Here is a 14,206-nt window from a genome sequence, read left to right on the forward strand (position 1 = left end):
AGTAGTGAACCGAATATTCCGTTAGTACAAGGTATTGATACTGTGGTGCTGTTGTTGCAATGTAAAAGGTTTGCATGTCGGGCGGGTCGAATAGATAATGTAGAAATCGAAACTGCGACAATTTTTAGCATTTATACTTAAAGATACGTTACACGACAGAAGGTGAATGTTTTGTGTGTTTTTTCATTGAAAACGAAATATTTTTAAATAATTCATTGTGTAAATATTGTCATATGACAGATGGGTATTCCTCGTTGAAGTCAGTGCTAAACGTTCTAACTTGAATATTAATTAATGTTATTTCTTTATATGTAATATTTTCCATTCGTCCAATCATTTGTTCTCTTTCAATTAAAAAAATTTTTTATTCGAATATATATTTATTATGGAATAAAAATTGATCTGAAACTGACGTCATAGAACAGAAATCAATAATCGCACTAAACGCAGTTGAAGTTCCGTTAATAACTTTTACGAAACTTATCAAGAATTTTAGATTCCAACAATGTGATAGAAATTATTTCATACATTTTCAAATTCTTCTGTTAATAAAGTGTTTATGAATGTTGTTTAGGAATTAAGAAAGTAGCACAATGATGTCTGACAGAAAAGCAGAGCTTGAAAGGAAGAAAGCCAAGCTTCAAGCTATTAGAGAAGAAAAAGAAAGGCGCAGAAGAGAAAAAGAACAAAAAGATGTAAAAATATAATTTTTAATAAAATTTTATATTTATAATTTTCTTGTATCGTTTATTTATCTCTTATATTTTTATATTACAGGTTGAAGAAGCTACAGTACGTGCTGCAGGAACAGATAAAGATCATCGCAAAGAATTGGATGCTATGCTTTCATCTTTGGGTGTAGCACCAGTTTCAGGTAAATAATTATATTTTAATTTTATAATTTATCTAATTTCATATATATTTTACTTTATTCACAGATGTATTATCCAGTTTATCTAGTATGAATTCCTTAACTCCAGAACAAAGTGCTAATGCTACTCCTGATGCTAGTTTACAACCATCTAGTATAAATTCTGCTCAGAGGTATTTATATTATATTAAATAATTTCTAATTATTATATAATACACAATATATTTATAATTTAACTTATATATATATATATATTTTTTTTTATAGCATTAGTGCTAGGAAGAAGAATAGAGAATTAACAATTGTTTCTGTGGCACATACTAATATTCCACCAAAAGAACCAGTGGTATATACTAAACAAACACAAACTATTCAGACATCACACACATCTCACGACGGTGAGTCACTATATTCAATTTTTAAATTGTTGCACTTTGTGTTATTTTTAAGTATGAATTTAAAATTATATATAGCTATATAAAAGATTTTAGTGTTTGTATAATATATTTATAATATATTTAAATTAAATTAAAGTTCGATATTGACATAAGAAAATAGAATATTTGACACTTATAATGAAGTATATGTTATTATATATTATTTATCTAATTGAATATATTAATCTTTAATCCTTTGCATTCCAATTACTTTTTGATTAAATTTCAAATTCAAATCCTATGTTAAATTAGGTAAATTTCTTAAATAATTAATGCAATATTTTGATTCTTCATTTGTTAATTGTATTTTTAAAAATCTCTTTTAAAATGAAAATATAAAGAAGAAAAAAAATGAGGTTTATTTTAAATATAAGAAGACAATAAAAGTTAAAGTATATTTTATATTTTTCAGTTCGTAACAACAATTTTTAACTAAAATTTTATATAACTAAAATGTTAACTAAAATTTTTGTACTAATTTATAACTTATTTTTTTTACACATTATTAAATATTGAAAATTATTACAAATTATGAATTATAAAAAAGAGCAAATATATCTATTTTTTCTCTTAAGTGATTTAAATAAGAATACAGAGGATTAAAATTTAACACATTTTTAATATTTCAAAAAATGCTATCACTTTCACATATGCCTAAACATAGTTGAATATGGTAAAGTGGGTGGTGTATATAAGAATTTATATATTTTTAAAACATATATGCCATTAATGATGTCATTAATAAATTCTTGATAGTTTTTAATTTTTAAAAATTAATAATATTTTATAATATTTTAATCAATATGTTTATTGATTGTATTATACAATTAGTCACACCAATATAACTTGTTTATAATATTGATTTTATTGTGTTAACAATGAGAGTTGTTTTTCTTATTTATATTATGTTGTATGATTAATTTTAACTAATGAGGAAACTTACATATTCTTAAAAAATATTTATAAGTAATATGTTACATATGTGTAGTGATTGACATTTTATTTTTTTTTTTTTATTTTTATTTTTATTTATTTATTTATTTTTTTTTGAGTGTGCTAGTTTTTATTCTCAATTGAGTTTTCAATAGTTTTCAGCACTTTTTGAATAGACAAAATATTTATCTTAAAGGTGGTATCTATTTACTTTCACATTTATTAAATTATGATATCCCTAGATGTGTGAAAAAAATAATTATGTTCTTAAATATAAAATTTTTTTTGTGTGAACAGTTTTTAAACATTAAAAAGTGGATTCACTTCTCTTTTATAATATTTTTTTCAGTATTAATAAGAATAATAACAAATTAATTTTTCTTCTAATATAAATTTAATATTGTTAAATATTAATAATATTGTGATACATAAATATTATGTTCAAGTATAGAAAAATATTATTACAATTGGTATTTTGTTTTAATACTGAGTCTTGTTATAACTGTAATAAATTCTTTTCTGAGGGTATTCTAACAATTAAATAGCAAACATTATAATTTTTGTTTGTAAATTTTTACATACTATAAAGGGAAAGTATTAAGTAGAAATGGATAACACCTAATATAAAATCAGGTTGTGGAAACAAATATTATCTCTTGGTGGTGGAAATTTTTTAAGAAAATATTTTTCCATTTTATTAAACCGCAATTTCAGTTAGTTTTAATTTTCAATATTTTATTAATTTCTTAATTTCGTTTTTAAATAATTATTAAGCAATCATGAAAAACAATAAAAATTTTTTTGGAATATTTTCATTTTTCATACCACCTACTTTACTATTTTGTGATAAATATTTATATTTTAATATTAATTTTGGAAATATATATATATATATATATATATATATATATATACTATTCATGAAATAAAATTCAATATGTTTAGCAGAAACATATTCATATTTATAATGATTATTAATTTTAAAAAAAAAGATTCAATAAATATGGGATATGTTACGTGTTACATGCGTGTCCCGATACCTAACTGATTTTGCGGCATTATTAAATATACGCGTATTCCATTGTCTTGCGATACAAATGGTCAAATCAACTGGTGTTGGACATAAGGACTGTCCGCATCTTCTTCTGCATACACCATCTACTCCTCCTGTTCAACAACAACACCAACTCACTCTTACTCCGCAGGCTACTTTGAGACTGACTGGTGGCGTCCCAGGAAAGGTGGGTCTGCACCAAACTACCTATGTATGTTCTGTCTTCTTTTTATTACCTTTCCTATTATTGTTGTACAACAGTATATAATAGAGGTAGATACATGGCTATCTATATTTATAAAAGAGAAATGTAGAATCAAATTTGAAAATATTTTGATTTGTATTAATTTTTATTAATTTTTATATTTATATTTTTATGTATTGTTAAATATTATTAAAAATAAATCGAATTATGATTAAATATAAAATATAAAATTAAATATTAAATATAAATTTTATGATTCTACACTTCTAGTTAATTTACAAACATTGTACATGGAAATAGATAGAAATATAAGAATTTAAAAATTTTTTTTATATGAATTTCTTTAAATTTCTTTAAATTCATAAAAAAAAAAATTAAGTAAATTAAAATATAAAGATATTTTGATTTTTAAAAATTATAAGAAAAAATTTTAAAGGATATTATATGTTGTTTAATTATAATAATAATTATTCAGTTATATTAATAATATTTCTATCTATTATTTCCATATACATCATCTATTTGTTTGCATAAATAAGCTTCTAACGTGCTTTACATAATTTAATTTAATATACTAACATTTTATTAAAGTTATATATACAACATACATTAACATTAGGCGTCCTGTTTGTTGGGAAAATTTAAAGAACATTAAATAAAAAGTCAGTATACCATGACTCATGTGTGCTAGCAAATTTATTAAACAAATTAATAATTATTGATATTTTGGATATGAATATTTGTAGACAGCAGCATTGTCTTAATTGTAGTAATTATTATAATAAGTTAGCAATCCAATTGTTTAGTATTTTATTTAATATTCAAAAAGAAATATTTAAAGATGTTATGTACAATACTTAAAGATGTTATGTAATGTCCATTATTTTTTATGTATTATAGTGTGCAAAATGTAGCGCATTATGAATTTGTTTAATCCTTCAGTGAAACTTTTATTTTCAATTCATAGTAAAGTTTATTTCTGAGACACTTAGGGGGGTGAAAATAAGTGTGACAAGGGATGTAAGTGAGATATTGAATTTTGCTTATGAATAAGCATCCATTGGTAGTCACATTAGATAACAAATATTTTATTATTTTATATTAAGTAATCAGTGTAAAATTTAAAAGGTATTAAGTTATGACAAAGATTGAAATTATATTAATTGAATTGTGCTTCAATAATGTAAGAAGAATTGAATATGTATGTTTCCTCTTACATGTATAGGAACCACAGCACTGCATAATATAAAAATTTACAAATATGTATCCACCTAACTACATTCAGCGTATAAAAACTTATTGACTAAAATTTCAATTCTCTTTTATCATTGACAAATGATTATAAGAAATTGATTTTTTATAAAGATAAATATATTTGTAGCAAGCTGTATAAATGCAATATAAGAATGTGCTTTGAAACAAGTTGGTAAGAAAATACTAGAAAATGTATTACTTAAATTTTTTAATTATAACATATATAATATTATAATAATATTATGTTCTTTTTTTATCAATTTTTCTTAAATATTTTATTTATAAAATCATTTTTCTTGAAATGCTTATAGTCTGAGTGTAGAGAGGTGCTATTAGTGTAGTGCATTCTTAAAAGATTGTAACTAAGTGCAATTTTTTTCCCTCCTCTTCTCAGCTCATGCATTCGACTATTACGGTAAGTTATGATTTCTCTTGGTTTTCAACAAGTTTTAGGTTCAGATTTAGGTTTAGATATATTCCGTTTATTCTCTTAGGATTGATAGTATATAAAGTATACAAATATATAAACGAAATATATAAAGATTTAAAGTTATTAGGACGATACGAATATTTAATAGTTAAATTTCATATGCAAATCTCTAAATTTTACATTAATATAAATTTTGTAAGGTAAGAGAACCATGAAATGGATTACCTTTCATTAAAAATTAGTAAGCTAGAAAATGCACACTCTCTCCTCTCTTTTTCTCTCTTTCTCTTTAGCTCAAATATTCACGTAAAAGTTCAATAGCAAAATAAGCTAAATTTGAATTAAATTTTATCAGTATTGTAGATTATAAAAATGGCTCTCCACCCAGAATCTAAAATATCTTTGCTATCTTATATCTTGCTTTGGACTTTTTGGCTCTTTTACTTGTTATCTTTTTGTTAATCTTTTTTTATTGGTGTATTTATCTTTAGTTTCTTTATTTATTATTTTTTAAGTATTTATCTGACATCCCGATTCTCAAACGGAAATATTTTAACATTTACACAATTATAAAAGCATGCACTGTAGATACATCAATGAAAAGAAATGAACATATAAATTTGTATAAATTTTTATTCTACAATTTGAAGTGTAATTTTAAATGCTTGTTAAAAATTAGATACCAATTTAGATACTTAAAGCACAATGTAAAAAATATTTAAAAATATTTAAAAAATATTTATCTTTAAACAAAAATTAAATTGCAAAATGTAGTTCCATGTTTTGTATATATTTCAATAAATATTCTTAAAATATATAATTCTTTTAAACGATATTCAACTCAAAACACAACTCAATTTGTTATTAAATAAATATATTTCATGAATTTACAGACTACCTTTGGAATACTTAAGCTATTCATTTACAATTTAAAAATTCTAACTAGTATAAAAAAATCATATTTTTGTTTACACTTATATATTTACGTTTTATTCATGATTCCATAATAATTAATAATAATATTTTTTTTTATCGATCAAATATAAAGAAAGAAATATCGTTGAATAATAAAATTATTTTTATTTAATGAAAAAATTATAATAGAATTTTATATTTATAAAAAATTAAAATAATATATCAAATCACTCGATATTATGTTTGAAACTGGGATTGTCTGAAACAAAGAATATTTTATTCTGCGAATATCCATTGGCAAATCTTGTCACAACTTAACGCACCTTCCAGAGTTCTCGGCGTGTTCTCACGGTTATAATTTTCGTAATTTTTGGGTTACTATAGTATACTAACATGGGAAAGGATGTTATGGTGTTGGAGCCGGTAAATATTGTGTATAAGTAAAGTTTTATTAAAATAGAAGAAAAGAACACAGCAATGAGTTCTGTGGCTTGAGCTTTTAGTGTCGCAAAAGTTCGATTTGCAAAATATTGCTTTTTAACAGCACGGTTTCGTTTTTTGTGAAAATGATATAGCAAGAAAATTCATTGAATATAAACGAAAAAGTTTTTTAGAAGATTATTTGTTCACATAGAAATACATTTTGTGAGAATAATACATATTTACAATTTTATTAATATATATATATATTTTTTTTTTCCAATTAAATGTCTCTCTTTACATTATGTAATATCCTATGATGCAATTTTATTTTGAAAAACAATTTACGTAATTTTATTTCGTATATTTAAAATAAATCCATAAGAAAAAAGGTGGACTTATATTAATATAAATTAGTAGTCGGAGATGTCAGTCTATTATGTTAAAATATTTAAATTTTACGAATTCTTCCTCAACTTCATTTTCTTTTTTTTTTGTTGCTCTAAAAACTTGTTTCTCAGACTTTTTTAATCTTATGTTTCATAATGAGTTTTAATTTATTATAAAGTTAATATTCCCTTAAAAATTTTATATTACCGTTAAATTATAGCTTATTGGAATAAAAAAATAATATAATACGTATATGATGATTTTTAACTGAAGTTTATTCAAAAAGCCCAAAGGGATTGTAATTTCTTAAAAATATATCACATATATTATTGTAATGTAATTAATTACAATTTTGAAATCGATATAATTATGATATATCGATCCCTTTGGAGCGTATATCTTATTAATAAATATAAATATATAGGATATATTATACATAATATATTATGCATGTTTATAGATATATTTATAATTAATATTATACCATCTCCGATCCAATATTATTATTTCAATCTTTCTAGCTAATTGTTGATGTATCTTGCATGACGAAGGTGAAACATTAACGAATAGATCTTATCTCGTGATTTTATTGAATTCTGAATAATTTAGCAATCATATTATATCGTAATATATATAAATATATTTTTTTTTGCAAACTAGTTTTTGAAATAATTAATAACCTTGTTGTTACAATCGAGGAGGAAAGAATATATATTTCCATGGTATACATCAATAATTTTCTATGAGAGACATGAAATCAGAAACAAAACACAAACTAACATAATGAAACACGTGATTGATTGACATTTTCTTTTCCCTCCTTCAAGACGAGTACAATCTAAATCCTGGTTTAGAATGGGAGGACGAATTTACAGGTAGGTAATCCTCTCTAGAGACGGTTCACTCTACCATAATTAATATCACCAGTTTACAAGAATTATTATATATTCATTTTCACAAAATTGCATTTGACAAGTAATAACTTTTCGTTCAAGTTTTTTTTTCTTCTATTCAGTTATTGTATTTATATGCACTGAAAGGAGGGAACTTGTACTATCGATTTACACTCGAAGTTGCTTGATAAATCATCAGATTGTTAAGTAGTTCTCTTTATGGTTTTGTTTCGTACAACTGTATAAATCTTTGCTTCACTTGTTCATGCATGCGTAGATATATATATCTTTATTATACACTTACTCACAATTTTCATTTAGAATGTTCGTTATCTCTTACTACGCATGATCGAGGTACATCATTAATAAATCATTATCATTCTCATTTCGTTTCACATCTAGGGAATATTTTGTTTTCAAAGCTTTAGATTTAGATTAAAATTCGTTTCTTTTCTTTATACGTATATTTTTATATATATATACTTTCTTTTTTTTTTTTTTTCATATATACATATAAATTACATATTCTCTAGAGCTGCTGCATGAGACTTGGGAAGTTGCGTTAATATACCTCCACTCAATTTTTCTATCTTAATTTTTTAATTAATGTGCAATCTTCGATGTTTCAAAAATTCGTGATAAGAATGTAGCTCTATTCGTTAATGGATACTTATGTCGAGAATATTTATATCAATTGATGTGTTATATATATATATATATATATACATATATATATTACATTATAACGCAACGTATACTTCACTTAAAAAATCATCGATCAATCTTTCACTTTCCTCGACTCATTCTTTCATTTCATTTGCGTTTATTCTAAAATTAAGGGTGGAGAGATGATTCGTTTCGAATGATTTTCATATCGATCTAAGGTCTCAGATGAAAATTTAAATTTTTTTATTTGTATGATCCACCAACAAGCAGTCCACCTTCTTTACGTAATTAAATGTCATTGCATGAGATTTTATTTAATTGTTTATCCCAATGATTGTTCACCTTTAAAATCAGTTATTATTCTTATTATTATTATTATTGTTATTTTCTTTTTTTTCTTTTTTTTTTTTAATAAATTTTTTTTACCTTTTTTTCTTTTCTTTCTTTTTTTTTTTTTTTTAATATACTTCTACAAAAGCTTTCGTAAGAAAGAGAGTTGCATCCCTTCAATTTTACGCTTTAAAACTTGTTCGTTTGGCAAAAAGTTTTTATTTTATCTTTTACGATAATTATTACAATATTACACGATTACGCTAATATATTCTAAATCGACAATTAACCAAAGATATTTACACAAATTTGCACAAATATGTGCATGCATCGCGTTTTCGCTCTCTTTTTATATTTCTTTTCTTATTGTTTCGTGCAATAGGTCTTTGCAATTATTATTTTAGAATGTCTCGTAGGAGGTACCGATAAGAATACGTAGTGTTTACGAGATGTTATAGTATATTTTCTTTTTTTCCTTTTTTTTTTCTTTCTCTCACTCTCACTCTCTCTCTCTCTCTCTGTTATCTTCTTTTTTTTCTTAAACGTAGCGCACTCGAATCTTAAAAAGTAGGGCAGTTTTGCCAGAGGTAGATAGATATATCGAAATTAGGGTATTCGTGGCGGAACCAGCTTATTCACCACAGTTTTGACATTTGATGATGGCCAAGCCGAAGACGAAGAGAACAGTTTGCCGCATATGGACGGTTTCCAAAGCAAGCTTCCACCTGGAATTCTTCCCCATGGTTTGCCGCAAGTTAAGGAAGTGCAGCCAGCGGTCACGCAAGTGGAGCAAGAGAAGGAAAAGGAAAAACCTAAAGAAGGTAATTTTAAGAACATATTAAATCGTTAATAGGATTATTATCATTATTATTATAAACTTTATAAATCCACAGTACAAGAACTGAGCGAAGAGGAGAAACAAATGATAATACTCTCCGAAGATTTCCAACGATTCCTCGATCGTACTAGTAGAATTGTAGAAAGAGCATTAGGAGAATCGGTTAATATTTATAGCGATTACACTGGCACTATGGATGGCGAAGATGGGATGTGAGTATAGGATGAACATCGATTATTCTCATGACCGGTGTTCCATGTCGTTCGTTTCACAGGGATGAGAAGAATCATCAACGTTTATGGTTGAATCGATGGTTCTTCTGCGATCGGTGGTCCCGCAATCGATGCGTGACCTCTATGGACTGGTCGCCCCAGTTTCCAGAACTCCTCGCAGCCTCGTATAACAATAACGATGACACCCCGAACGATCCCGACGGGGTGTGCTTGGTCTGGAACACAAAGTTCAAGAAAACGACGCCAGAGTTCATTTTTCATTGCCAATCTCCAGTCATGTCGACCACCTTTGCGAGATTTCATCCTAATTTAATCTTAGGGGGTACTTATTCCGGACAGATTGTACTCTGGGACAATAGAGTACAGAAGAGAACTCCTATTCAACGTACTCCGTTATCGGCAAGCGCACATACCGTAAGTTGTCCGACAATTATTCTACATAAGTATGTATATATGACATTAAGAATAACGTTTCTCTAGCATCCCGTGTATTGTTTAAACGTTGTTGGGGCACAAAACGCGCACAATTTAATAAGTATATCGACCGATGGAAAATTGTGTTCCTGGAGTTTAGACATGTTGTCACAACCCCAAGAAACATTGGATCTTCACACTAAACAATCGAAAGCAATTGCGGCCACTTGTTTGGCATTCCCCCACGGCGATGTTAACAATTTCGTTGTAGGTAGCGAGGAAGGAACCGTATACTCTGGTAAATAAGTTTTTAAATCAAATTGAACACGTGATGTATCGTCTTATCTATAAATTATTACGATTATTTTTAAATTATTAGCTTGTCGCCACGGTACAAAAGCAGGTGTATTGGAGACTTACGAAGGTCATCAGGGACCAGTTACAGGAATTAGCGCACATGCCGTACAAGGTGGAATAGATTTCTCGCATCTATTCTTAACGTCGTCTATCGATTGGACGATCAAACTGTGGAGCCTTAAAGAAAGCAAACCTTTATACTCTTTCGAACATAATGGCGATTACGTTTATGATGTTGCGTGGTCGCCTACCCATCCGGCTCTGTTCGCCGCTGTAGATGACTCAGGACGATTAGACTTGTGGAATCTTAATCAAGATACTGAAGTACCTACGGCTAGTATTGTAATTAATGGATGTCCGGCTCTTAACAGAGTTTCATGGACACCGAGTGGTTTACACGTAACTGTTGGTGATGATTCTGGAAAGATTTGGGTGTACGATGTTGCCGAGGTAAAATCACCTTGTATTGATCTTTTTTTATTTTAATTTAATTATATTTACTGAATAATGAATAACAATGAGTAATGTTGAATATTTTTTTATAACGTAGCATTTGGCACACCCAAGAATCGATGAATGGAATAAATTTTTGTACACTCAGCAAGAGTTGAAACACAACAAAGCCGACGAGGAACTGCATAAACTTAATTTAAGGGAGCCTACTTCTTTAACTTCCATACCTCCGCTACTAACGACATGCCCTCTCAGATAAAGGTATAATTTTTTTTTTTTTTAAATTATTGCTAAAGTCGGCTTGAATACTTTAAATATAAAGATCGAATGAATTAAAAATAACGAATAATTATAAAAAAAAAAGATCGTAACAGAAATGAAAAAAAAAAAGTGTATTCTACTAACTATAATTTATAGGTGTATTCTTAATTAAAACACCTTTGTTCTGTATAAAATTATTAAACAGCAAGAGCAACATATTAGTAGTTTGTTTATGAACAATTGCTGTGCATTCGAATGGCTATAAATTGTCCACATGTCCGATAGAAGTAATATATCTTTACCGAAAAACTTTATCTCATTAGATTATTAAGGATGTGTACAACATATCTGTGCATGTAAATAATAAATGCTGTGAAGCACGATTTAAATAGATATAAATCGCAAGAAAATAATTAGAAAAAATTTGACAGTATCGGATAAATTATAACATGCATCAGATAAATTGTAATATAATATTTTATTATTTTGAATTTTTTAAAATATTTATATTTTAGTTTCAGAATTAATTTTCAAAAATTTATATTATTTCGTGCTAATATTCTCAACTAATGTATCAAAAATAACACCAGTAGGATATTTAACTATTGAAACTGATCTAATTTAGTACAATAATTTTTAAATGATTTTAGTATTATTTATATTCTCATAGAAACTTTAACATAATTTAAATTTCACACTTTTTTTTATAATGTATAGCTCATAGCATAGAAAAAAAAAAAATAGTAAAATTTATCGAATACATACTGTCTATTAAAAAAATGTAAATATATCATTATTTTTGCGTTATCATAAATTGCTGGGCTTTATCTAAAATGTGATACTGTTATATAGTGCTATGTCCAAATATGTACTTCTGCTCAAGTCAAGCATATTTTAAAGCATAATTTTTTTTTATAAAAAAAATCATTTAATTTACAATTTATTACACGTTCAATAATATTCTGAATGCAATTATATATAACTTTATTAATGTTTTTTGTATAATGCGAATTTTTTAAATTTAAGTTACGATAAATAATTGTCTGAATGAGTTAATCATATTTCTTCAATGCTATAAATAAAATTTTATTTAAAAGATTCTTGTTAAATTTATCTAAAAAAAAAAATAGTAAAATAATTTTACTAACACGAGTGTACGAGTTGTGTGTATAATTGATATATAAATTTTCAATTATAGATTTGAAATACTTCGTAATTACATTTCAGGTATCGTAAGTTACAAAATATATATGTAATATAATACCAATTTACGATAAATTTTATTGACAATAACAATAATTTACAGTAGTTTAAAAATACAATAAAAGATATAATTTCATTTCGTTAGAAACAATTAAAATTATAGAAATTTTGATCATTATTTAAGTAGTTTTCAAGTATATTTAAAATTTTATAAAATTATATTTTATGAGTATATAAATTTTATTAGTCACAAGTTATAAAATGTAACGCATTACGTATATTATTATATATGCTTTTCACACATTATTTTAATCATTCGAATAGATCTTTAAAATTTTTACATAAACTTTTCTAACTAATTTTATTTTTAGAAATATTAAAATCCTAAAAAGATAAAAATTAAAGATCTTATTCTAACTAATGCTTCCTCTGAGTTTTGGTAATTAATATCTAAGATACAATACTTGTAATATTGCACCGAATTCTGATCGTGCATGAACCGAGTTACAACAAATTCCTATATAGCCCATATCGAATATTAATCAAAATAAATTTATTCACTCGCTCCTCACGTGTTTCTTTCGTTCCTTTATTCTTTCGTTATCCATTTTCGTTCGTCCAAGCACGATCTGTTTCGTACACATCGTTATAAATAAAACAGATGAAATCACAGTTGTAGACAAAGAAAACAAAACAAAACAAAAAAAAAAAAGAAACGTACAGGTAATCGTTGAATATTTGCCAAACTCTAGTGAAATCGATATATATATATACTATATATCGATATTTCAGGTAATTAGAAAAAAAACTTTGGTCTATAGTATCAAACGATTACAAATCCTACATTACAAGACGATTTTTAGATTACACTTTGTAACATACATCTCTATTTAAGAAGAAAAAAAAAGAAGAAGAAGAAGAAGAAGAAAGAAAGAAAGAAATCTATGCTATTAACTAGATCTCTATTATCCCTGATTTCTCGTCATTATCCTCCTTGTCCGTGAGCAAAACATACTGTTCTCGAGTTATTAATAATTTGTGCTGTCCATTCATTAACAACGTGGAACCTCTTCTTATGGTTCGTTTGCCTAATTCGATCGCTTCGTGCGTGAGCACCACGTTGTTGTAAGCCTTCATGAACACGACGAATATGATTACTATACCGACTAGAATTAATCCATACGAGGTACAAGGCACAGCAACATCGCTAAATGTTGTCGCCAAATAAACCCATCTGCGTATAGAGGGTGTCAGCTCTTCGATACCTTCCTCCAGCCACATGATAGGGAATACGATGTCGGGAAAATTCGACACGACATTGATCAACGGCTGGTGTTCGATCTTCAAGTTCAATTGTACCCGGACCTTCCCTTCCAAAGGCACACCAATTTTCTGCGAAACGAGCACCAAATGATTCCATCCAACATTAAACAATTACCTCCATTTTTACTTATCTCAAATCGCTTACTGGTTGAATTTTAAAATAAGTTTCGTGTACTTCTCGGCTTGGATTTAATCCTTCGACCGCGTCCAATAAATTAGGATCCGCTTTGTAGAAGTGGGGGAAGGAAAGATAAACCGGTGCGGCTAGAAATTAGGGAAGGATAAGTTTTTAAAAGTAGTTCCTTTTTCTTTTTTCTTATGAAAAT

The 14,206-nt window shown here is 26.6% G+C and overlaps 2 protein-coding genes across 35 annotated transcripts in view; one reads left to right on the forward strand and one right to left on the reverse strand.

Moving 5' to 3' along the window:
- LOC107999763 (cytoplasmic dynein 1 intermediate chain) lies at positions 1 to 13,124 on the forward strand. 34 transcript variants are annotated; one of them, XM_062086732.1, is made up of 14 exons: positions 1 to 162; positions 575 to 695; positions 778 to 874; positions 939 to 1,044; positions 1,139 to 1,269; positions 3,369 to 3,506; positions 5,149 to 5,169; positions 7,737 to 7,784; positions 9,443 to 9,619; positions 9,692 to 9,848; positions 9,911 to 10,283; positions 10,350 to 10,581; positions 10,663 to 11,090; positions 11,191 to 13,124. In XM_062086732.1, exons 2-14 carry the CDS (start codon positions 594 to 596, stop codon positions 11,350 to 11,352), a joined length of 2,172 nt encoding a protein of 723 aa, XP_061942716.1. In that variant the 5' UTR covers positions 1 to 162; positions 575 to 593; the 3' UTR covers positions 11,353 to 13,124. The 34 variants fall into 34 exon arrangements, with proteins under 34 accessions (XP_061942716.1, XP_061942718.1, XP_061942719.1 ...); XM_062086734.1 differs by having other exon boundaries at positions 9,467 to 9,619; XM_062086735.1 differs by having other exon boundaries at positions 3,369 to 3,482.
- The window catches only part of LOC107999764 (scavenger receptor class B member 1), a 25,845-nt gene continuing 22,994 nt past the window's right edge, over positions 11,356 to 14,206 (reverse strand). The window contains exons 9-10 of the mRNA XM_017059779.3: positions 14,026 to 14,144; positions 11,356 to 13,949 (exon numbers count right to left, since the gene is read on the reverse strand). Of these exons, the coding sequence (XP_016915268.2) occupies positions 13,512 to 13,949; positions 14,026 to 14,144 (557 nt within the window). The 3' untranslated portion in view covers positions 11,356 to 13,511. The remainder of the gene's footprint in view (positions 13,950 to 14,025; positions 14,145 to 14,206) is intronic.

The sequence above is a fragment of the Apis cerana genome, linkage group LG16 (assembly GCF_029169275.1).
Source record: "Apis cerana isolate GH-2021 linkage group LG16, AcerK_1.0, whole genome shotgun sequence".
In the NCBI taxonomy this organism is placed as follows: domain Eukaryota; kingdom Metazoa; phylum Arthropoda; class Insecta; order Hymenoptera; family Apidae; genus Apis; species Apis cerana.

Excerpts from the sequence above, each read along its gene's own strand:
- LOC107999763 (XM_062086732.1), top strand. The coding sequence starts at position 594 with ATGATGTCTGACAGAAAAGCAGAGCTTGAAAGGAAGAAAGCCAAGCTT. Across the intron at positions 696-777 it reads GAGAAAAAGAACAAAAAGAT|GTTGAAGAAGCTACAGTACG; the intron begins GTAAAAATATAA and ends TTTATATTACAG. Across the intron at positions 9,620-9,691 it reads AAAGGAAAAACCTAAAGAAG|TACAAGAACTGAGCGAAGAG; the intron begins GTAATTTTAAGA and ends ATAAATCCACAG.